This window comes from Plecotus auritus, assembly GCF_963455305.1.
Source record: "Plecotus auritus genome assembly, chromosome: 8".
In the NCBI taxonomy this organism is placed as follows: Eukaryota; Metazoa; Chordata; class Mammalia; order Chiroptera; family Vespertilionidae; genus Plecotus; species Plecotus auritus.
Window position 1 is genome coordinate 153,232,435 of NC_137782.1, and position 17,122 is coordinate 153,249,556.

Genomic DNA, 17,122 nt, shown 5'->3' on the forward strand with positions numbered 1-17,122 from the left:
ATGGATTTTGAGCTTCTCAATTTACACTCATAATTTTAATCATTATAGGATTCTGATTCTTTAAACTTCGGTGGTACAGGTCACTTTACCACTAACTAGGTCTCATGCTTACGCTCTTTCCTCTATACCACTTTGCTTCCCTTTCCTAAATGAGGTGCCTAATGAAGCTTCTGTTCCTTAGAATCAATCAGTATTTTATAAATGTAATGAGTAACAAGTACAAAATTGTATGCACACTACAATCAATGATCTCCTTACTGATTCTTAACACAGCAAGAAATATCTTGCCTTAGGGCTCATGTACTTCCAGATTTCTCTGCTCATGAAATTCTTTTCTCCAGATAAACACATGTTTTATATCAAGTATTTATTATCTGCTTCTTACATGCAGAATATAAGTTTCATGAAGTTCAGACATTGTAACTGCTGAATCCTGGAGTGCCTAGGATAGGTCTTGACAAAATAAGCACTTGTTAAATAAGTATTTGTTAAATGAATGTTTAAAATGTGTATCTGATTTCACTTAGCATGATACGTGTGAAATAAGTCAGTCAGAAAAAGACAAGTATCACATGATTGCACTCATATGTGGAATCTAAGTAACAAAATAAATGGATAAATGGAGTGGATCCAGAGACATGGAAGCATGGAACAGAGTGCGGAATCTCAGAGGGAAGGTGGGGGAGGGTGGGAGGTAATCAACCAAAAACCTTGTATGCATATATGCATAACCCATGGACACAGACAATAGGGTGCTGAAGACCTGGGGTGTGGAGGGCAGGGGCAGGCTGGAGGAGGTCAATGGGGAAAAAGGGAGAACATATGTAATACTTTCAACAATAAAGAATTATTTAAAAACAAAAAGTGTATCTGATAAAGAATAAAGAAACACATCAGAACTGGAACAGCTTTTAAAATTACAAGATTACTTTAGAGTTTTCTTTTTCCAACTTTATAAATTATTTTATATTTTTAGATTTGAACTGTGTGGCTACAACAAATTACCAAAGGCATTTAGACAGTTATATATTTCAAAATGACTTGTACTTTTCATCTGAAGCCATTTTTAGACAGGTAGCTTAGTAGCTAATAAATTGTCAATTACGTCTCAATTTTCTAAAATATAATAACTATTCTTCCTGCTAAATACACCTGTAACTAGGATATCACTGCATGATTTGACAATTAAGCAAGAATGAATCTCATCTTAGAGCAGTGAAACAATAAGAGGAAGCGTGTGATTTGGTGGTTGATGAGTTCCCTTTTCCTCTATTAAGCAGATTTCTCTCCAGTAGGAATCTGAGTCATTCAGGTTCTTAACATGATCAGACAATTAACTATGTGCTAAGACGCTATACGGGGAAAATGATTAAAGATTATCCAAGCCTGAAAAAAAAAAACAGCAATAGCAGTAACTTGAGGGCATTCAGGTTTTGACTTAAAATGAGGACATGTGAAACTTATTTTCCATATTTAAAAAATGTAATAGACTTGATAACCATCATAAGGATGAGCTTATAGGCTGTATTCATTTTGCTTATTACAAAATTTGTCAGATTATTATCTATTTTCCCCAATAAATAATTTTATAAAAGTTAGCTCAAAAGCTTTCTAATCAATAACTTAACGAATGAGTAGTATTGTACTAGAAACCTAACTGCTACATCTAACAATAAATAGTCCTACGGGAAAATTTCTTCAGTTTAACTTGACGGGCTAAGTCTTTATTTCTCTTGTGCTGGGAGCAGAATGTGTCAGAAATAGAAAGAAGAGTAATGAAAGTGTTTAGGCTTCTGGTATTTGAGTGTAGATAAAGATCTAAGTCAGTAAGAGCCTCTTTTCAGTGGTTTAACCTGTCCTTCCACACACACCTAGCTTCAGAGATTGCCCTGTGTACATCCCATTCCATCTTCCAGTGCTTTCATGCACAGTTTCCTTCCTTCGCCTAAGTGCTGATCAGAACATGCAGCTTACATACAGCTCTTCTCCTACTACTCTGCTGTGGCTGAAGGACTCAGGCCTTCGAAGTAAAATTTTCTCTGCTACCACTCACCTAAATGTATCAAATGTAAATAAGCTTCTTCACAAATCAAAACAGATGGCTTGGAGCAAGTCACACTTGTCATTGTCAAAAAGAGCTAAAGAAACCAATAAATCATATTTTAAAGATAGTCCAAAAATAACACATATTTTGGATTAATACCTAAGGTGTAAGTAAATGTGCTGTGAAATATGCTATTCAAAATGAATACCTAACTTTAAAAATATATCTACAATTTTATCAAATGAAGGTCATCTATTTAATGGTCATCTTTTCATCTTACAACACATTTCAGTGCAAAGATTTAACAACTAAAATTTACTTGATACGATGTGCCAGGTACTATTTTTAAACACTTTATTATCTTTATAATAATCATTTAGAATTTATTATTGTCTCATGAGAAAACAAAAAACTTAAGAAAATGGCTTACTGGATAGAGCGTTGGCCTGTGGACTAATGGGTCTTGGGTTCAATTCCGGTCAAGGGCATGTACCTTGGTTGCAGGCTCCATCCCTGGCCTCAGTTGGGGTGCGGGCAAGAGGCAACCAATCTATGTGTCTCCCTGTCTGCCTCTCCACCTTCCTTTCACTTTCTCTAAAAATCAATGGGGAAAAATATCCTCAGGTGAGGATTAACACCCCCCCACACACATACAAAAAAGAAGTAGTAATCTCAAGTCACAAAGCTAAGTAATGGTGAATCCATTCTCTGGACTCCAAAATACATGTGTTTAAACATCTACAGTTAAGCATGTCAAACTCCTGTTTATGTAAATGAGGCATGAGGCATGAGGCATGCGGCCCGCCGGCCATGAGTATGACATGCTTGGTACACTATGTTGCTTGCTACACAGCAGATTAAGTCTTATAGACAACTTAGTGTAACTGTTCAAAACCAAACTCTTATTCTTTTCTATACATCTACTCTTCCTCAAATGTCATTGTAGTAGATGCCTCTTACCTAGTTGCTCAAGCTAACCTTCATAGATTCCCCTCTGTTCCTTATCTCTTCTACCCCACCTATTCTTAAACAATCTAGAATCTACCCACGCCTTTCTAAAGATTTTTACAGATTCTGTCTCAATTTCAGTCAGGCCTGTACTACCTAATAGGCTGAAATACAAGAGTTCTCCCTAAAGATACACATTAAGAGTACACTGCAGATAGAATACAACTCATTAAAGTAGCAAAGGAATTGACTCAAATTCCAAATAAATAAATAAATAAATAAATAAATAAATCTAAATGCAAGCAACAATTGATATTAAATTCCAACATCTGGGACAATCTTTTTGAGGTAAAAAATTCTTATAACAGAATTTATTTTTCTATTATCTTTTCCAGCTTTCCATCGCATCAATCTTTCTAGACACTGGCATTAAAACCCTGTTTAGTGATGCTTCTATAGCAAAAATCTTCCCTTTTAAATACATTTATTTACCTACGTACCTGAATAGTACTGAAAACTGTCACCAATTCAAACCATTCACTTATTACATACAAATCTTAAGTTCCCTTTTCCTTCCAAATAACATACTTCAACATGAGAAAAAGGCAGGTAGCCCTTTCTCATTTATCCTATAAGGATTTTATAAAATTTAAGCTCTTTAGCAAAACATGTAATAATAACAGCACCTTTTTACAGTTAAGGTGTCTTCTATTTTTAAAGTACTTTCATATATAGAGGATGAGCAAAAGTAGGTTTACAACTGTGAGTACACAAAACAGTTTATAAAGCTACTGTGATAATCATAACCTGCATGTCTAGTGCCATATGAACTGTAAACCTACTTTTGCCCACACCTGTATATTATTTCATTTTTCAGCAGCCATGTGACATAAGCTTTATAGTTATTATTCTCAGATTAGAAAACTCTAAGAGACATTGTCATTTTGCCTAGGTTTACAAGGCTATTATCTAGAAGAACCAGGACTAAACACCAAACACAGAGATTTTCCATTTACTGCTCTTTCCACTACATATCACTACTTCTATTTTTAAAAAATGTTTTTAAAAAATGTCATGTCTTTGTAAATAAAAATCTCATTATTTCCTTCAACTATTTCAACCATTGCTTGTCTATACTTAATTATAAAAGAGGGAAAAAGACCTAACCAAAAGTGAAGAATGCCAGCTAAAATCAACTTCATTTAAAATCTCTAAGAAAAAGAAATAATCCAAAGAAGATTACAAATAAATATTTCTCCTGTTATTGAAACTAAAGATGGTAAAAATTCATAGAAATCAAGTTAAATCTCAACAAAAATGTTAACCATACTGCATCTGGTTAATGTAACAGTCAGAAAATAAAAATAACTACGACACACAGAAATGAAATGTAAAAAGCATGCACAAAAAGGACATGCTTTCATTTAGAGAGCATGCTTCAATTAAATCTGCAGGCAATCTAAGGGGAATATTAAAGTGATGTATAAAACTTACCTACTTTGCAATTAAATTAAATACACATTTACAGAAAGTCTCTCCTTTTTTGGTCAGAACAAGCCAACAACAGCAAGTAGCCAGAAATTACAATATAAAAACATTTAAGAAAAAATGGATTTGTTAGATTCATATTTTCAGTCTGAGCTTCAAAAAATAAGTGAGCCCTGGCCGCTTTGGCTCAGTGGATAGAGCATCAGCCTGCAGACTGGAGGGTCTTGGGTTTGATTCTGGTCAAGGGTACATGCCTGGGTTGCGGGTTTGATCCCCAGTAGGGGGCATGCGGGAGGCTGCTCATCAATGATTCTCTCTCATCATTGATGTTTCTATCTCTCTTTTCCTCTCTTTTCTCCTATGAAAGCAATAAAAATATATTTAAGAAAATAAATAAGGGATTATTTGCAATGAAGTTGGCAAGACAGGAAAATGAGTTAAAACTTACCCATCTTTTAAATGGCTTTTCTAAGTATAACTTGTTTTTAAAAAGAGAGAAATTCCCTTTAATATTTTATACCTCTTTGTCATGATGTATTTATTTCTACTGTTGACCTTGAATCTTCAGAGCTCACAGAAATAAGATATTTAGAAAAGTAATTGAATTCATTAGTTCAAATTACCATATTTCCTTTATGGTAATTTGAGGAAAGTCAGGTAGTATAAATAATGAAAAGCCAAATTAAGAGATACAGGAAAAATTAACTTAGAAGGTGATCAACTGCATAGCTTATGCTTACCTTGGCTGTTTTTTTCACGGGTTGACATTTTTGCTGGTTGAGACAAAAATGACATCTATACTAATAAAAGGGTAATATGCTAATTAGACTGAATATCTTCCAGACGACCTTCCAGATGTCCTTCCGGATGTCCTTCCCGACAAAGCCATGTTGGCAGGGCCAAGGCAGAGGAGGTTAGAGGCGATCAGGCAGGCAGGGGAGAGCAGTTAGGGGGATCAGGCCAGCAGGGGAGAGCAGTTAGGGGGATCAGGCTGGCAGACAGGTAAACGGTTAGGAGCCAAAGGTCCTGAAGGCTCCCAGATTGGAGAGAGTGCAGGCCGAGCTGATGGGACCCCCTTCCTGTGCATGAATTTCGTGCACCGGGCCTCTAGTCTTATAATAATTGGGCATTTTCTTAAATGATATAATAATGCACTTCTCTTTAATTACTTTGAGCTAATAAAGTACAATGCATGAAAATATTCAATATACTGATCAATTAGCAAAAATTTAACTGATATAGAAAAGCGAAGTAAATATTTTTAAAAAGAATTTTTACCTTGGTTGATGATGACATCTTTATGCCTACAAAAGAAATTCAAAGGCATTTATTTTATAATTTTATTTGGCTCACCATTATTACGAACCACCTGAAGAAATTGTAAAAGTTTCAATGCCTAGGCCATACCCCAAGTAAATCTCTAGAAATGAAATTCAGGTATCTCACTGGTTTCATCTACTAACCTATTATTTTATAAAATAATGAATATTTCATAAGATCAACTAAAGAGTGAAAGCATAGAAACAATTTATAAAAAACACTCCAATCTTATGGGATCGCTGAAGTATACTATTTGAGTTGAGGTGCATTAATAGGAAGACATAGTCTTTTTTAAGAACATTTAAAAGAAAAAGATATACTTAGAAAAAAAAAAAGATAAATTATAATATAGGTTTTTATTTTATTTTTAATTGAATTTATTGGGGTGACATTGGTTAATAAAATTATATAGGTTGCAGGTATACAATTCTATAATACATCATCTGTATATTGTCTTGTGTATTCAACACCCCAAGTCAAGTCTCCTTCTATCACCAGTTATCCTCCTTATCCCCTCTTCTACCTCATCCTACTCACTCCTCTTTCCTTCTGGTAATCACCATGCTGATGTCTGTGTCTATAGTATAGGTTTCAAAAAATAATTCAAACCAGGCACTTAATTGTACATGCAAACATGATAGTCACATATTTACTAATTTTCAGATATAACTGAGAAAGTATAATACTTACTTGTCTGTATTTTTTATAACTTTTGATATTAATTTTGATGTTGAAACTGCCTTCAATAATTTATTACGACTATCATCTGAATTTTCCCAGGAATTATGTGACTTTTCAGCTGTTGATGGTCGTTTTATGCTGGAAGAAAAATATTAATTTCTTAGAGAAAAATTCTATAAATAGCAATGACATATAATTGACAGTTTATATAGAATATAAAAGCAGCAATTAACATTTCCTTAAAGCTAATTCAGAAAAGAGAAGGAAGCATTAGTTGAAAGGTTCTGCCTGGATGAGTGAAGGAGTTACGCAAGGCAATTACCAAGTCTATTTTATTGTTTTCACTATTATTCAGAAGACTCATTAGAATAGGTTTTACTTGATTTTTAAAAATCTGTACTTCTTTGTTATTAATAGGAAAAATATATTTGCTTAAATCTCCAAGTAGCACTATTTCTCATAACTGGTGGAACTGTGTGAATTTGTGAAAAAACCTGTAATGTTTCATATGTTGTTATAAAGCTGCTATTTCATTATATATGGTACACATGATACTTTTTAATAAATTGTGGGACTAAAACTTTTGTTTATATCTTTTAGAGACAATTTTACCCATGACCAGAAATACAATTGAACCTAAGAATGTTGTATTATCAACAGATTCATTTATTTATAACTGAAAATTTTCTGACTTCTATATAAATTTTTGGCTGCATTGCTAACCATCCTATAACTCATCCAGTCTTCAAGACTTCTCACAATAGTATACCAAAGAGCAATTTAGAATGGCAAGCACATTTCCAAGAGACCTTAATAAGCTGAAAAGAAGGCGTGGGACAAAGAAGACATCAAATCAAATCAGAACCTTTAAGAGATTGATTATAAAAATAAAGTTACCTTTAACCACATACACTTCAAAAGTGTGTAACATTAATAAGCTATATCCAAGAAAAACGCCACGAGACCAGGCAGAAAAATTTGCATGAGACACAAAGACCAAGCATTTTTTAAAATGTTAAACATGCATTAATAAAGTGAAGGATTTTTTGTTTTCCCAAATTTCCCACTAGTGATTTGAGGCAAAATATTAAACTGATCAAGTAAAAATATATTATGAATCTTTTAGAAATGGTTATTTATTTTACTAGAATCCTAGCCAGTTTTGAGAATGGTTTAATATTTTCCTAAGATTTCCAAGTAGAAGTATGCTGATAAAAAGAGGAGTGGGTAAAAGTAGGTTTACAGTTGTAAATATGAGAAACAGACTTTCTTGTATTATTATTAATTATTGTATTATTTTCCACAAGAACACCTGTAAATCTACTTTTGACCACCCCGTGTAACTATATCTAATCATATAGCTAAAATCAGCATTTCTAAAGCAGGCATATTTCATTAAGTTGGTCTAAATAATTGATTATAAGGCAGCTGTAGCACTGAACTCGAAGCATGCAGGTTTAGATCCCCAATTTAGGCTTACACACATTGTTAGAATGTCTCTCCCTTCTCCCCCTCTCATACCTTTAAAATATTAATTATTACAGACACAGAGAGAAGCCCTCAAGCAAGCCTTTAGCATAGAAAAGACCAAGTGAAATGGATTCATTTCTCTACTCAAGCAAGAACTTCTTCTCCTAAAACCCAAACTAAAACTGAGAGGCAGTAACAACAAAGAGCCATTTATTGAGAGGGGCCCTTGAAAACTAAAGCTTGTAATGATGCCAAAATATGAAGAGGATAATTACATATGGCAATTTTCTATCCATGGCTATAAATTTATGCATAGTTATATAAATTTAAAATATTCTGTAATTTTATTAGAAAAATATTGTCTTGGTTTTAGAGGTTATTCCTGCTTTCCATTCATCAAACTGTTCATAGCTTAGTTTTTCTCCCAGTTTTAAATGAGAAATTTTGATGTTAGATTCTTCATTTTCCAATGTCTAAAGTATAGATTATAGCAACAAAGAAGGAAAAATAAAAGCCACTAGGCTTTCTCTTGGAATCCATGGATAGCCAACTTTCCCACGTCATAGAATTTAGGTATCATTACAACCATTCCCTAGCTCTGAACTCAGGGGCAGTTAAAACCTTTTGGTGGGAGTAGAATTCTTGCTTTCTGGAGTTTGTCTGTGTATTTGGAGAGGCTGTGAAGAGGGCTGGGGAGAAGGTGATGCTCGAATTTGTGGACTTTGATCATTAGAATGAGATTCCTCTTTTTTTTCTCTCTGTCCTTGTGGTTTTTCTTTCTTTTTTTCTGTACCACTGTAAAATAAAGTATAAATGGAACAACACAAATTTAAACAAAAAAAAATTAAATGATGGGAAAAGTGATTATTATATGATTCAATCCTAAAACACACACGAATACAATTTACACTGCTTTCATTGGAATGAAGATGTTTCTTTGAAAATTCTGGAAGCTACTACAAAATCTTCAGTGAAGAACTTAAGAATAAGGTAATATATCTATTGCCTCTTTAGACCCAAAATGATCTAAGGCATTTGCCATCTTGGCAGATTTGGAAGGACAATAGATCTCATTTCAGCTTACCCAAATGAGAGCATTAGTGACACTTTCCATTACTTTTGTAACACATACTGACACCCAAAGCATGCTGACCATGTTTAGTCGATTATTCTCTAATTCCCATTTCTTCTGTATACTTCTGCTCCTGCCAGTTGAGTTTTAAATTTACCGAGAGTTCACTGTGTTTTTCCCCCTGAATCTGTTTACACCAGTTGTACTTATTTTAATTGTAATTAAATACAAAGAAAAGTGATAAAATATACAAAGAAAAGAGAATTGTAATCTTTATGAACACTAAGTTAAATGCCCCAGAAAGATTCCATATAAATGAGTTACTAAAAAAATTATTATTACATTTTATGTAGGTGAGACAACTATAAAAGTTTGAGGGGGAAAAAATCACAGAGAAAGATACGGGTTCTAATTCATATTGTTTTGCAAGAGTTTTAAAATTTCTCACTCTGTTTTAAAAACTACAACTAAAAATTATAAAAAATAATTTGTGGGTATATTTAATGCAAGATCATCAATAAGGCATCTCAAAGATGCATACTTAGAAAGAAAGGGGGTGAGAGGCTCATTTAATTGACAAATGAATATATGTGAATATATTTTGTATTAAATAAAACATTTATGGCCCTAGCCGGTTTGGCTTAGTGGTTGGAGCGTTGGTCCATGGACTGAAGAGTCCTGGGTTCGATTCCGGTCAAGGGCATATACCTCAGTTGCAGGCTCTATTCCCACCCCAGTTGGGGCGTGTGCGTGAGGCAACCAATTGATGTGTCTCACAGGGATATTCTCTATCTATCCCACTCCCTTCCACTCTCTCTAAAAATAAAATAATCAATGGAGAAAATATCCTCAGGTGAGGATTAACCAAAACAAATAAACATTTATGTATAAATTCTTGTGATTCCACACTTTGACTTTTATTTTTATTGTTGATAGTATTCACACTTTGACTCTTGATTAATGAAGCACCTGCCATCCCTAATCACATGATGTAAGAATCCTTACATTGCACAAACTACAAAGCGATAGAATCAAGACTTGAATTCCAGAGTTGAAAAGGTAGAAAACTATCAACTGTTTAAACTTAATCAAAGACATTTTGTAATTAGACTATAAGGTGTATAAATCTACAAGGAAGTAGGTTTACAAACATTTTAAACAAATATACATATTATATACAATTTATCACATTATAATAGTTTAAAATGTTAACATATAATTTTGAAAGTGACATTTCTTAATCTAATTCAGTTCTGATATCTTCAGACTGGCTCTTAACTCTACTTCATGTTCAGGTTTTTTTGTGTTTTTTTAAATTATGTGCTGAGATATAATTTTACCTCAAAAATATATTAACTTTGAAATTTATATCTAAGTTAGAAATTGCTTTTTTCTTGTTCTTCAAATTATCCTGAATGCACAAGCCACTACTCTTATGTGGGGTCCAGCACAACCTAAAAGAGATTTTCCTTTTGGTTTATTAAAAACAAAATACTACCAAGCCCCTGAATCATAAAGTAACAAACTCAGTTCGTCTTAGACTGTTGAGTCATTGTCGTGCATAATATTGATCACTGCACAGAACTATAGCTAGGTAAGAATCTAAACTATTACTGGATACAAGGAAGTTGATTAAAAACTGTGTGAAAAATTAATGACAAGGACTTCAAAGACTGAATTCTAGAAGGCTTTTTAAAAGGCCTAAAGATCTTGTCATTTCTTCACCATTCCTGGTTAACATCTTTAAGTCCACACTGATGAATAATTCAGTCACTAGCATTAGTTTATCAAGGCAACCATTTTCTATCAGTACATTTTAAAATATTATTCTATTACTTAAGGTCCTCAATTATTCTTTGAAGAAAACAGCTCTAAGATTATGTAGTTGATCTCTTGTGGTCTCTCCAAACTCCACATGGAATAATTTCTTAGGAATTACACAAAAGCAATTTTGTTGAAACAAAAGATTAAATTAATTAATTGATGGAAAGTAGAGAATATAAATCTATAATCCACTGAAACTTTTATATTGCAGTATTTCCACTGTCTTCCATCCCCTGACACACATACATAAATACACATACCACACAGTACTATATTTTAAATTAAGCCTTAATTTTATAGTTAAAGAATAAGTTATAATAGTGTTTAACTTCCCACTAATGTAGATATTTATCAAAGATTCTATTTCTCCTTTAAAAAGCTGCATTAGAGGATGACAAATACTGTATCATATGACTTTTATGTGGAACCTAAAAAAAACAAAATAAACAAAGACTCAGATACAGAGAACAATCTGATGGTTGCTAGAAGGGAGGGAAGTGGAGGGTTAAGTGAAAAAAGTGAAGGTGAATAAGAGGTACAAACTTGCAGTTCTAAAATAAGTCACAGGAATGTAATGTACAGCATAGAAAATATAGTCATTAATATTTTAATAACTTTGTACGGTCAGATATTTACTAGATTTATTGTAGTGATCACATCCTAGGGTACATAAAAATGCTGAATCACTATGTTGTACACCTGGAACTAATACATTGTATGCCCACTACTTTATAAATAAACTAGAGGCCTGATGCATGAAATCCGTGCAAGGGGTTCAGCTCCCGCCTGCCACCTGCCTGCCTCTGTGCCCACCACCACGGCTTTCATCCAGAAAAATGTCCAGTCTAATTAGCATATTATGCTTTTATTATTATAGATAGGCAAGCATGCTATATCAAATGTATCACTTTCTATGGAAAATTCACTTATGTAATTATATTAAACATAGTGATGCTTAACTCATCAACAAATGCTTGTTAAAAAGAAATCAAACACCACCCCCCTGAAAATGCAAATGCTCTTTTAAAGCAACAACCAAAAGCTGCCTCACACAACTCGGTAGGTATAATGATTATAAACTGAGTGAGTACAGGCTGGATGTCTCTATGTTCAAAGGACATACTTCAATTTTATAAGCTCTACTTCACATTTGTTTCAGAAGTGGACTGTTATCCCATTCAACCATTTTACAATGTTACTTTCTCTCTCTCTTTCACACACACACACACACACACACACACACACACACACACCTTACAAATCGATACCTTTTAGCAGCAGATGAAAAAGTGTCTTTTCTGGCAACTGAGACAGAGCTGGTATGACTTGGTTTTCTGTTTGTACCACTCCCATTGGTTATACAGGACATGGAAATAGCTTCTCGAATGCCTGTTTGACCTAAAGGTGGTTAAGAAAAAAATTTTCACCAAATTTAAAAATATTTCTCAAAGATTGGAGTTTAAAAAATTAAAACATTAGTGTTTGGAACTAATAAGCAAATTGTTCTCCCTGGTATACAGCATACAATAGTCTTGTCTCAAGAGTTAATCTCATCAGAATAAATTTATAGGGAAGCCATGCTAAGTTGCTAAATTGCAGCTAGATCATTCGTTACCTAAATGATTTGCTTGCCACACACAGCAGCTTTAAAGTACATGATTTTAGGTTGTGCTTCAAATTAAATGACAAATTCCCCACGTCATTAATTTTCAGAAATAGCTCAGGTTCTATTGAAATTTAATTAGAAATACTAAATGTTAAACCTTTGCATGTTATTTCATATTAATAAATTGTAAGTATACAAAGTAACCTCTGATTTTTAAATTTACACAGTAGAAGCATTGGAATAAGTATGTGATGCCTATGATGGTGTGGTCAGGAAGACTCAAAGTCACAGATAAAACAGTCACATACACTTAAGGGTTAAGTTTATTTAAAGATTTGGGAATAGAGAAGTTTTGAATTATTGGACTCAGTTTTCTCACATGCACACAAGAAAATATAACTTTTAAATTTAGCCAATCTCACATTTGTTTGTTTGCTTCTCTTCATAAAAGCACAGAGTAAAACACTTTTATGTATAGCACTCTAAAGCAGCAGTTGCCAACCTTTCGGACCTCACAGACCACCAGTGGTCCACAGACCACCGGTTGGCGACCACTGCTCTAAAGTGTCCCATATATGGAGGTATAACACTGCATTTTTACATGAATAAGCAGGTAGGCACACCTGTGTCATAAGCATCTAAAATGTTTCCTTAATATACAGATTCCTACCTCAGACCAAATGACTCAGAAGAGAGGAATGGGGAGACCTATTGTATTTTATTTTTTGAAATTTCCTAGGAAATTTTTCACAAATTATAAGGTACAACCCTTCCAATTTATGCTAATAGCATTGGTCATCAGCTCTAGTGCTAGTCTGTGAAACAAGTGACTGGTGTATTACAATATTTAAATTTTTAAAATGAATTCATTTTTTTATCCTCACCTGAGAATATGTTTATTGATTTTAGAGAGAGACAGGGAGAGAGAAACAAACATTGATCAGTTGCCTTCTGCACGCACCCCGACTAGGAATCAAACCCATGACCTTTTGGTGTACAGGATGATGCTGCAAACAACCAAGCCATCTGGCCAGGGTTGTACTACAACTTTTTTTTAAAAAAAATTGTGGTAAATACTCATAATGTAAAATTTGCCACTTTAACCATTTATAAAGGTACAATTCAGTAGCATTCAGTGTATTTACAGTGTTGTGCAACCGTTACCATTATTCAGTTCAAGAACATTTTCATCACCTCAAACAGAAACTCTTTACTATTAAGCAGTCCCTACTTCCCATTTCCTCCTTCCTCCCCCCAGCCCTTGTCAACCATTAACCTGCATTATCTCTATAGCTTTTCCTATTCCAAATATTTAATATACAAGGAATCATACTATGTGTGCTCTTTTTGTGTCCAGCTTCTTTCACTTAGCACCATGTTTTCAAGATTCCTTCAAGTGGCAGCATGAATGAGTACTTTATTCTTTTTTATGGCTGAATAACATGCCATTGTATAAATATACCACATTTTGTTTCTTCATTCATCCGTCATGGACATCTGGTTGTTTCCATCTTTTGGCTATTTTGACTAGTGTTGCCATTAACATTTGTGTACAAGTTTTCATGTGATCATGTCATCATTTATTTAGGTATATAACTAGGAGAATTGCTGGTTCACATGGTAATTTTATGTTTAATTTACTGAGGAACCCCAACAAACACAGCAGTTGTACCATTTTACTATCCACCAGCAATGTATGAGGGTTCCAATTTACTACATCCTTGCCAACACTTATTTTCAGTTTTTTAAAAAACTTACAGCCTTCTCTGTGAGTATTAAGTGCTATCTCACTGTGATTTTGATTTACATTTCCCTAATGAGGATGAAAATCTTTTACTGGGCTTGTTAGCCATTTGTATATCCTCTTTGGAGAAATATCTATTGAAATCCTTTGCCCATTTTTTCAATAGGACTATAGTATGATGTAAATTGTTGTCCTCCTTTTTTCTTAGTCATTATAGAGCTAAAAGTTTGTCGATCTTTTTTTTTTAAGTTTTAGTTTCATTAACTCTATTATTTTCCTATATTCTACTTCATTTATCTCTAATCTTTATTATTCCCTTCCCTCTGCTAGTTTTAGATTTTGTTTTTTGTTTTTCTATTTCCTTAAGGTTAAAGTTAGTTACTGATTTGAGATCTTTTTTTTTTTTTTTTAAACATAGGCATTTACAACTCTAAATTTTCCTCTGAGCACTGCTTTTCCTATATAAACAGCTGGTTTTTTGAAATGTAAATTAGCTTTTTTTTTTACATTTTTTGTTATACACACACAAAATAAAACATTAACCACTATGTAAAACCATATTTAGTCTGCAATCCACTTCCCATGCTTTCTTTCAAAGTCCCAAACCTCATCTCAAAAGAGATCAATCACACTCATTAGGACAGCTATTATTAAAAACAAAACAAAACAACACACACACACACACAATTATTAAAAACAAAACAACAGACACACAAATAACAAGTCTTGGCAAGTATTTAGAGAAATTGGAATCCTTGTATATTTTTGGCAGGTATTTAAAATGGTGCAGGTGCTGTGGAAAACAGTATTGCCTGTTTTTCAAAAATTAAACATAGAATTACCATATAATCTAGCAATTCTACATCTGGGTATATGTACCCAAAAGAATTGAAAGCAGGGAGTCGCCCGGGTTGGGTATCTCGGTTGGAGCGTTGTCCCAATGCACCAAGTTTGTGGGGTTCTATCCCTGGGTTGGGGCACATACAGGAATCAACAAATGGGTGTGTGAATGAGACAACAAACTGATATTTCTCTCTCTTTTTGAAAATCAATTAAAAAAAAAAAAAGCAGGGAGTCAAGCAAATATTCATACACCCATGTTCATAGCAACATTATTCACAATACCCAAAAGGCAGAAGCCACCCAAATGTCCACTGAATGGATATCCAATTGTTGTACATACATACAATGCATATTATTCAACATAAAAAATAAATGAAGTTGTGAAACATACTATTACATGGATGAATCTTGAAGATGTTATTCTAAGTCAGGGGTGGGGAATCTTTTTTTTGCCAAGGGCCATTTGGATTTTTATAATATTCTCGGCCATACAACATTATCAACTTAAAAATTAGCCTGCTGTATATGGTTAAACATTTAATTAATTCTCACCCCTGATGCCTTGGCAGGGCCAGACCAAATTATTTCACGGGCCTTATACGGCCCTCGGGCCAGATGCTCCCCACTCCTGTTCTAAGTGAAATAAGACAGACACAAAAGAACAAATATTGTATGATTTCAATTATACTAGGTATTTGGAGTAGTGAAATTCATAGAAATAGAATGGTGGTTGCTAAGGATTGAGGGGGTATGGATGGAACAAATGTGGTACAGAGTTTCAGTTTGGGAAGATGAAAGAGTTCTGAATATGAATGGATGGTTGCACAACAATATGAATGTATTTAATGCCACTGAACTATAACCATAAAAATAGTTAAAGTGGTAAATTTCATGTTATGTATATTTTATCACAATAAAAATATTCAATATATCACCAATGTTTCTAAGTCCTATAGTTTACTCTTCAATTCTTCAAATGCCTTCCAGGTAGCTGCAGAATTATTCATCTTTACATAATTAGATGGCAATGTATGTTTCATAGTTTTGATCAGTCTCAGGGGCTCTCTATTCACATCCTAGATATTACTTTTAAAAGACCATCTTCTAATGTCCATTTCAAAGCCTATATATAATGGCTTCCAACTACCAAACCAGTTATAAAGTTTATTCCATAAAGTAGTAACAATAAAAAGTGGAAATGTTTGTGCAATATTTCAATATTTTATTAATTTATGTAAAATGAATGAAAAAAAATGAAAAATGAAGGTGCTGATGTGAATGAAAAAGTAGGTCTCAAAAACATAATATATGATTGAAAATTTTCTAGTACTATGTTAAAAAGAACAAATCTTTAGCCTAAACTGAACTCACTGGATTTGTTAATTGTATGGTCACTAGTGGAAGAAAACAAAATTTTAAAAAAGTAAAAAACCTGAAGAAATTTTGGAGCCACACCAAAGACTGAAGTACAAATGATAATTTTACTATATTTTTAATATCTTTATCAGAATCTCCCTCTCACACATATATACATGATGTAAGCATTTCAGAGATGAATTATGTATGAACATTCTATTTTGGAATATCTCACTGAAAGCAACAGTGAGATAGGGCCATGGCTGAATTACCTGTGTTAAATTATGTCCAATCCTCTCTGATAAACAAACACATAACAAAGTTTCTTCATGTTCTTTTACCTCCAGAAGAAAGAAGAGCTTGTATTTCATATACACTAAGCTAACAATTATTTCCAATAGAAAAACATTATACTACCAAAGTATAAATGGAATAATCGCTTCAATTTCAAAATAATCTGAGTAGGGCCACAATTTGCATGAGGACTATTAAGTACTCTGTAATTCATTTACAATTTAACCTGTAGGTATTCTATTCACTAAACACCAACAAATTACAGGTACTATTCAAAATATATATACATAATTCTATATATGTGTATATCTCATAAATATATAATATAATCTCTGTGTTTCATATGTAATGGAATTGTTTCAGTTGCATTTGAATTTTCTACAATATCTTGAATATCACTTAAAAAAACAACTACCATTCTTTTACCAATGT

General features: G+C 33.3%; 1 protein-coding gene across 2 annotated transcripts in view; it reads right to left on the reverse strand.

Moving 5' to 3' along the window:
* The window catches only part of EML4 (EMAP like 4), a 152,830-nt gene that overhangs the window by 58,737 nt on the left and 76,971 nt on the right, over positions 1-17,122 (reverse strand). The window contains exons 3-6 of one of the 2 annotated variants that reach the window (XM_080683150.1): positions 12,116-12,245; positions 8,573-8,746; positions 6,491-6,619; positions 5,759-5,784 (exon numbers count right to left, since the gene is read on the reverse strand). In XM_080683150.1, the coding sequence (XP_080539276.1) occupies positions 5,759-5,784; positions 6,491-6,619; positions 8,573-8,746; positions 12,116-12,245 (459 nt within the window). The remainder of the gene's footprint in view (positions 1-5,758; positions 5,785-6,490; positions 6,620-8,572; positions 8,747-12,115; positions 12,246-17,122) is intronic. The other variant, XM_080683151.1, reaches the window with a different exon arrangement.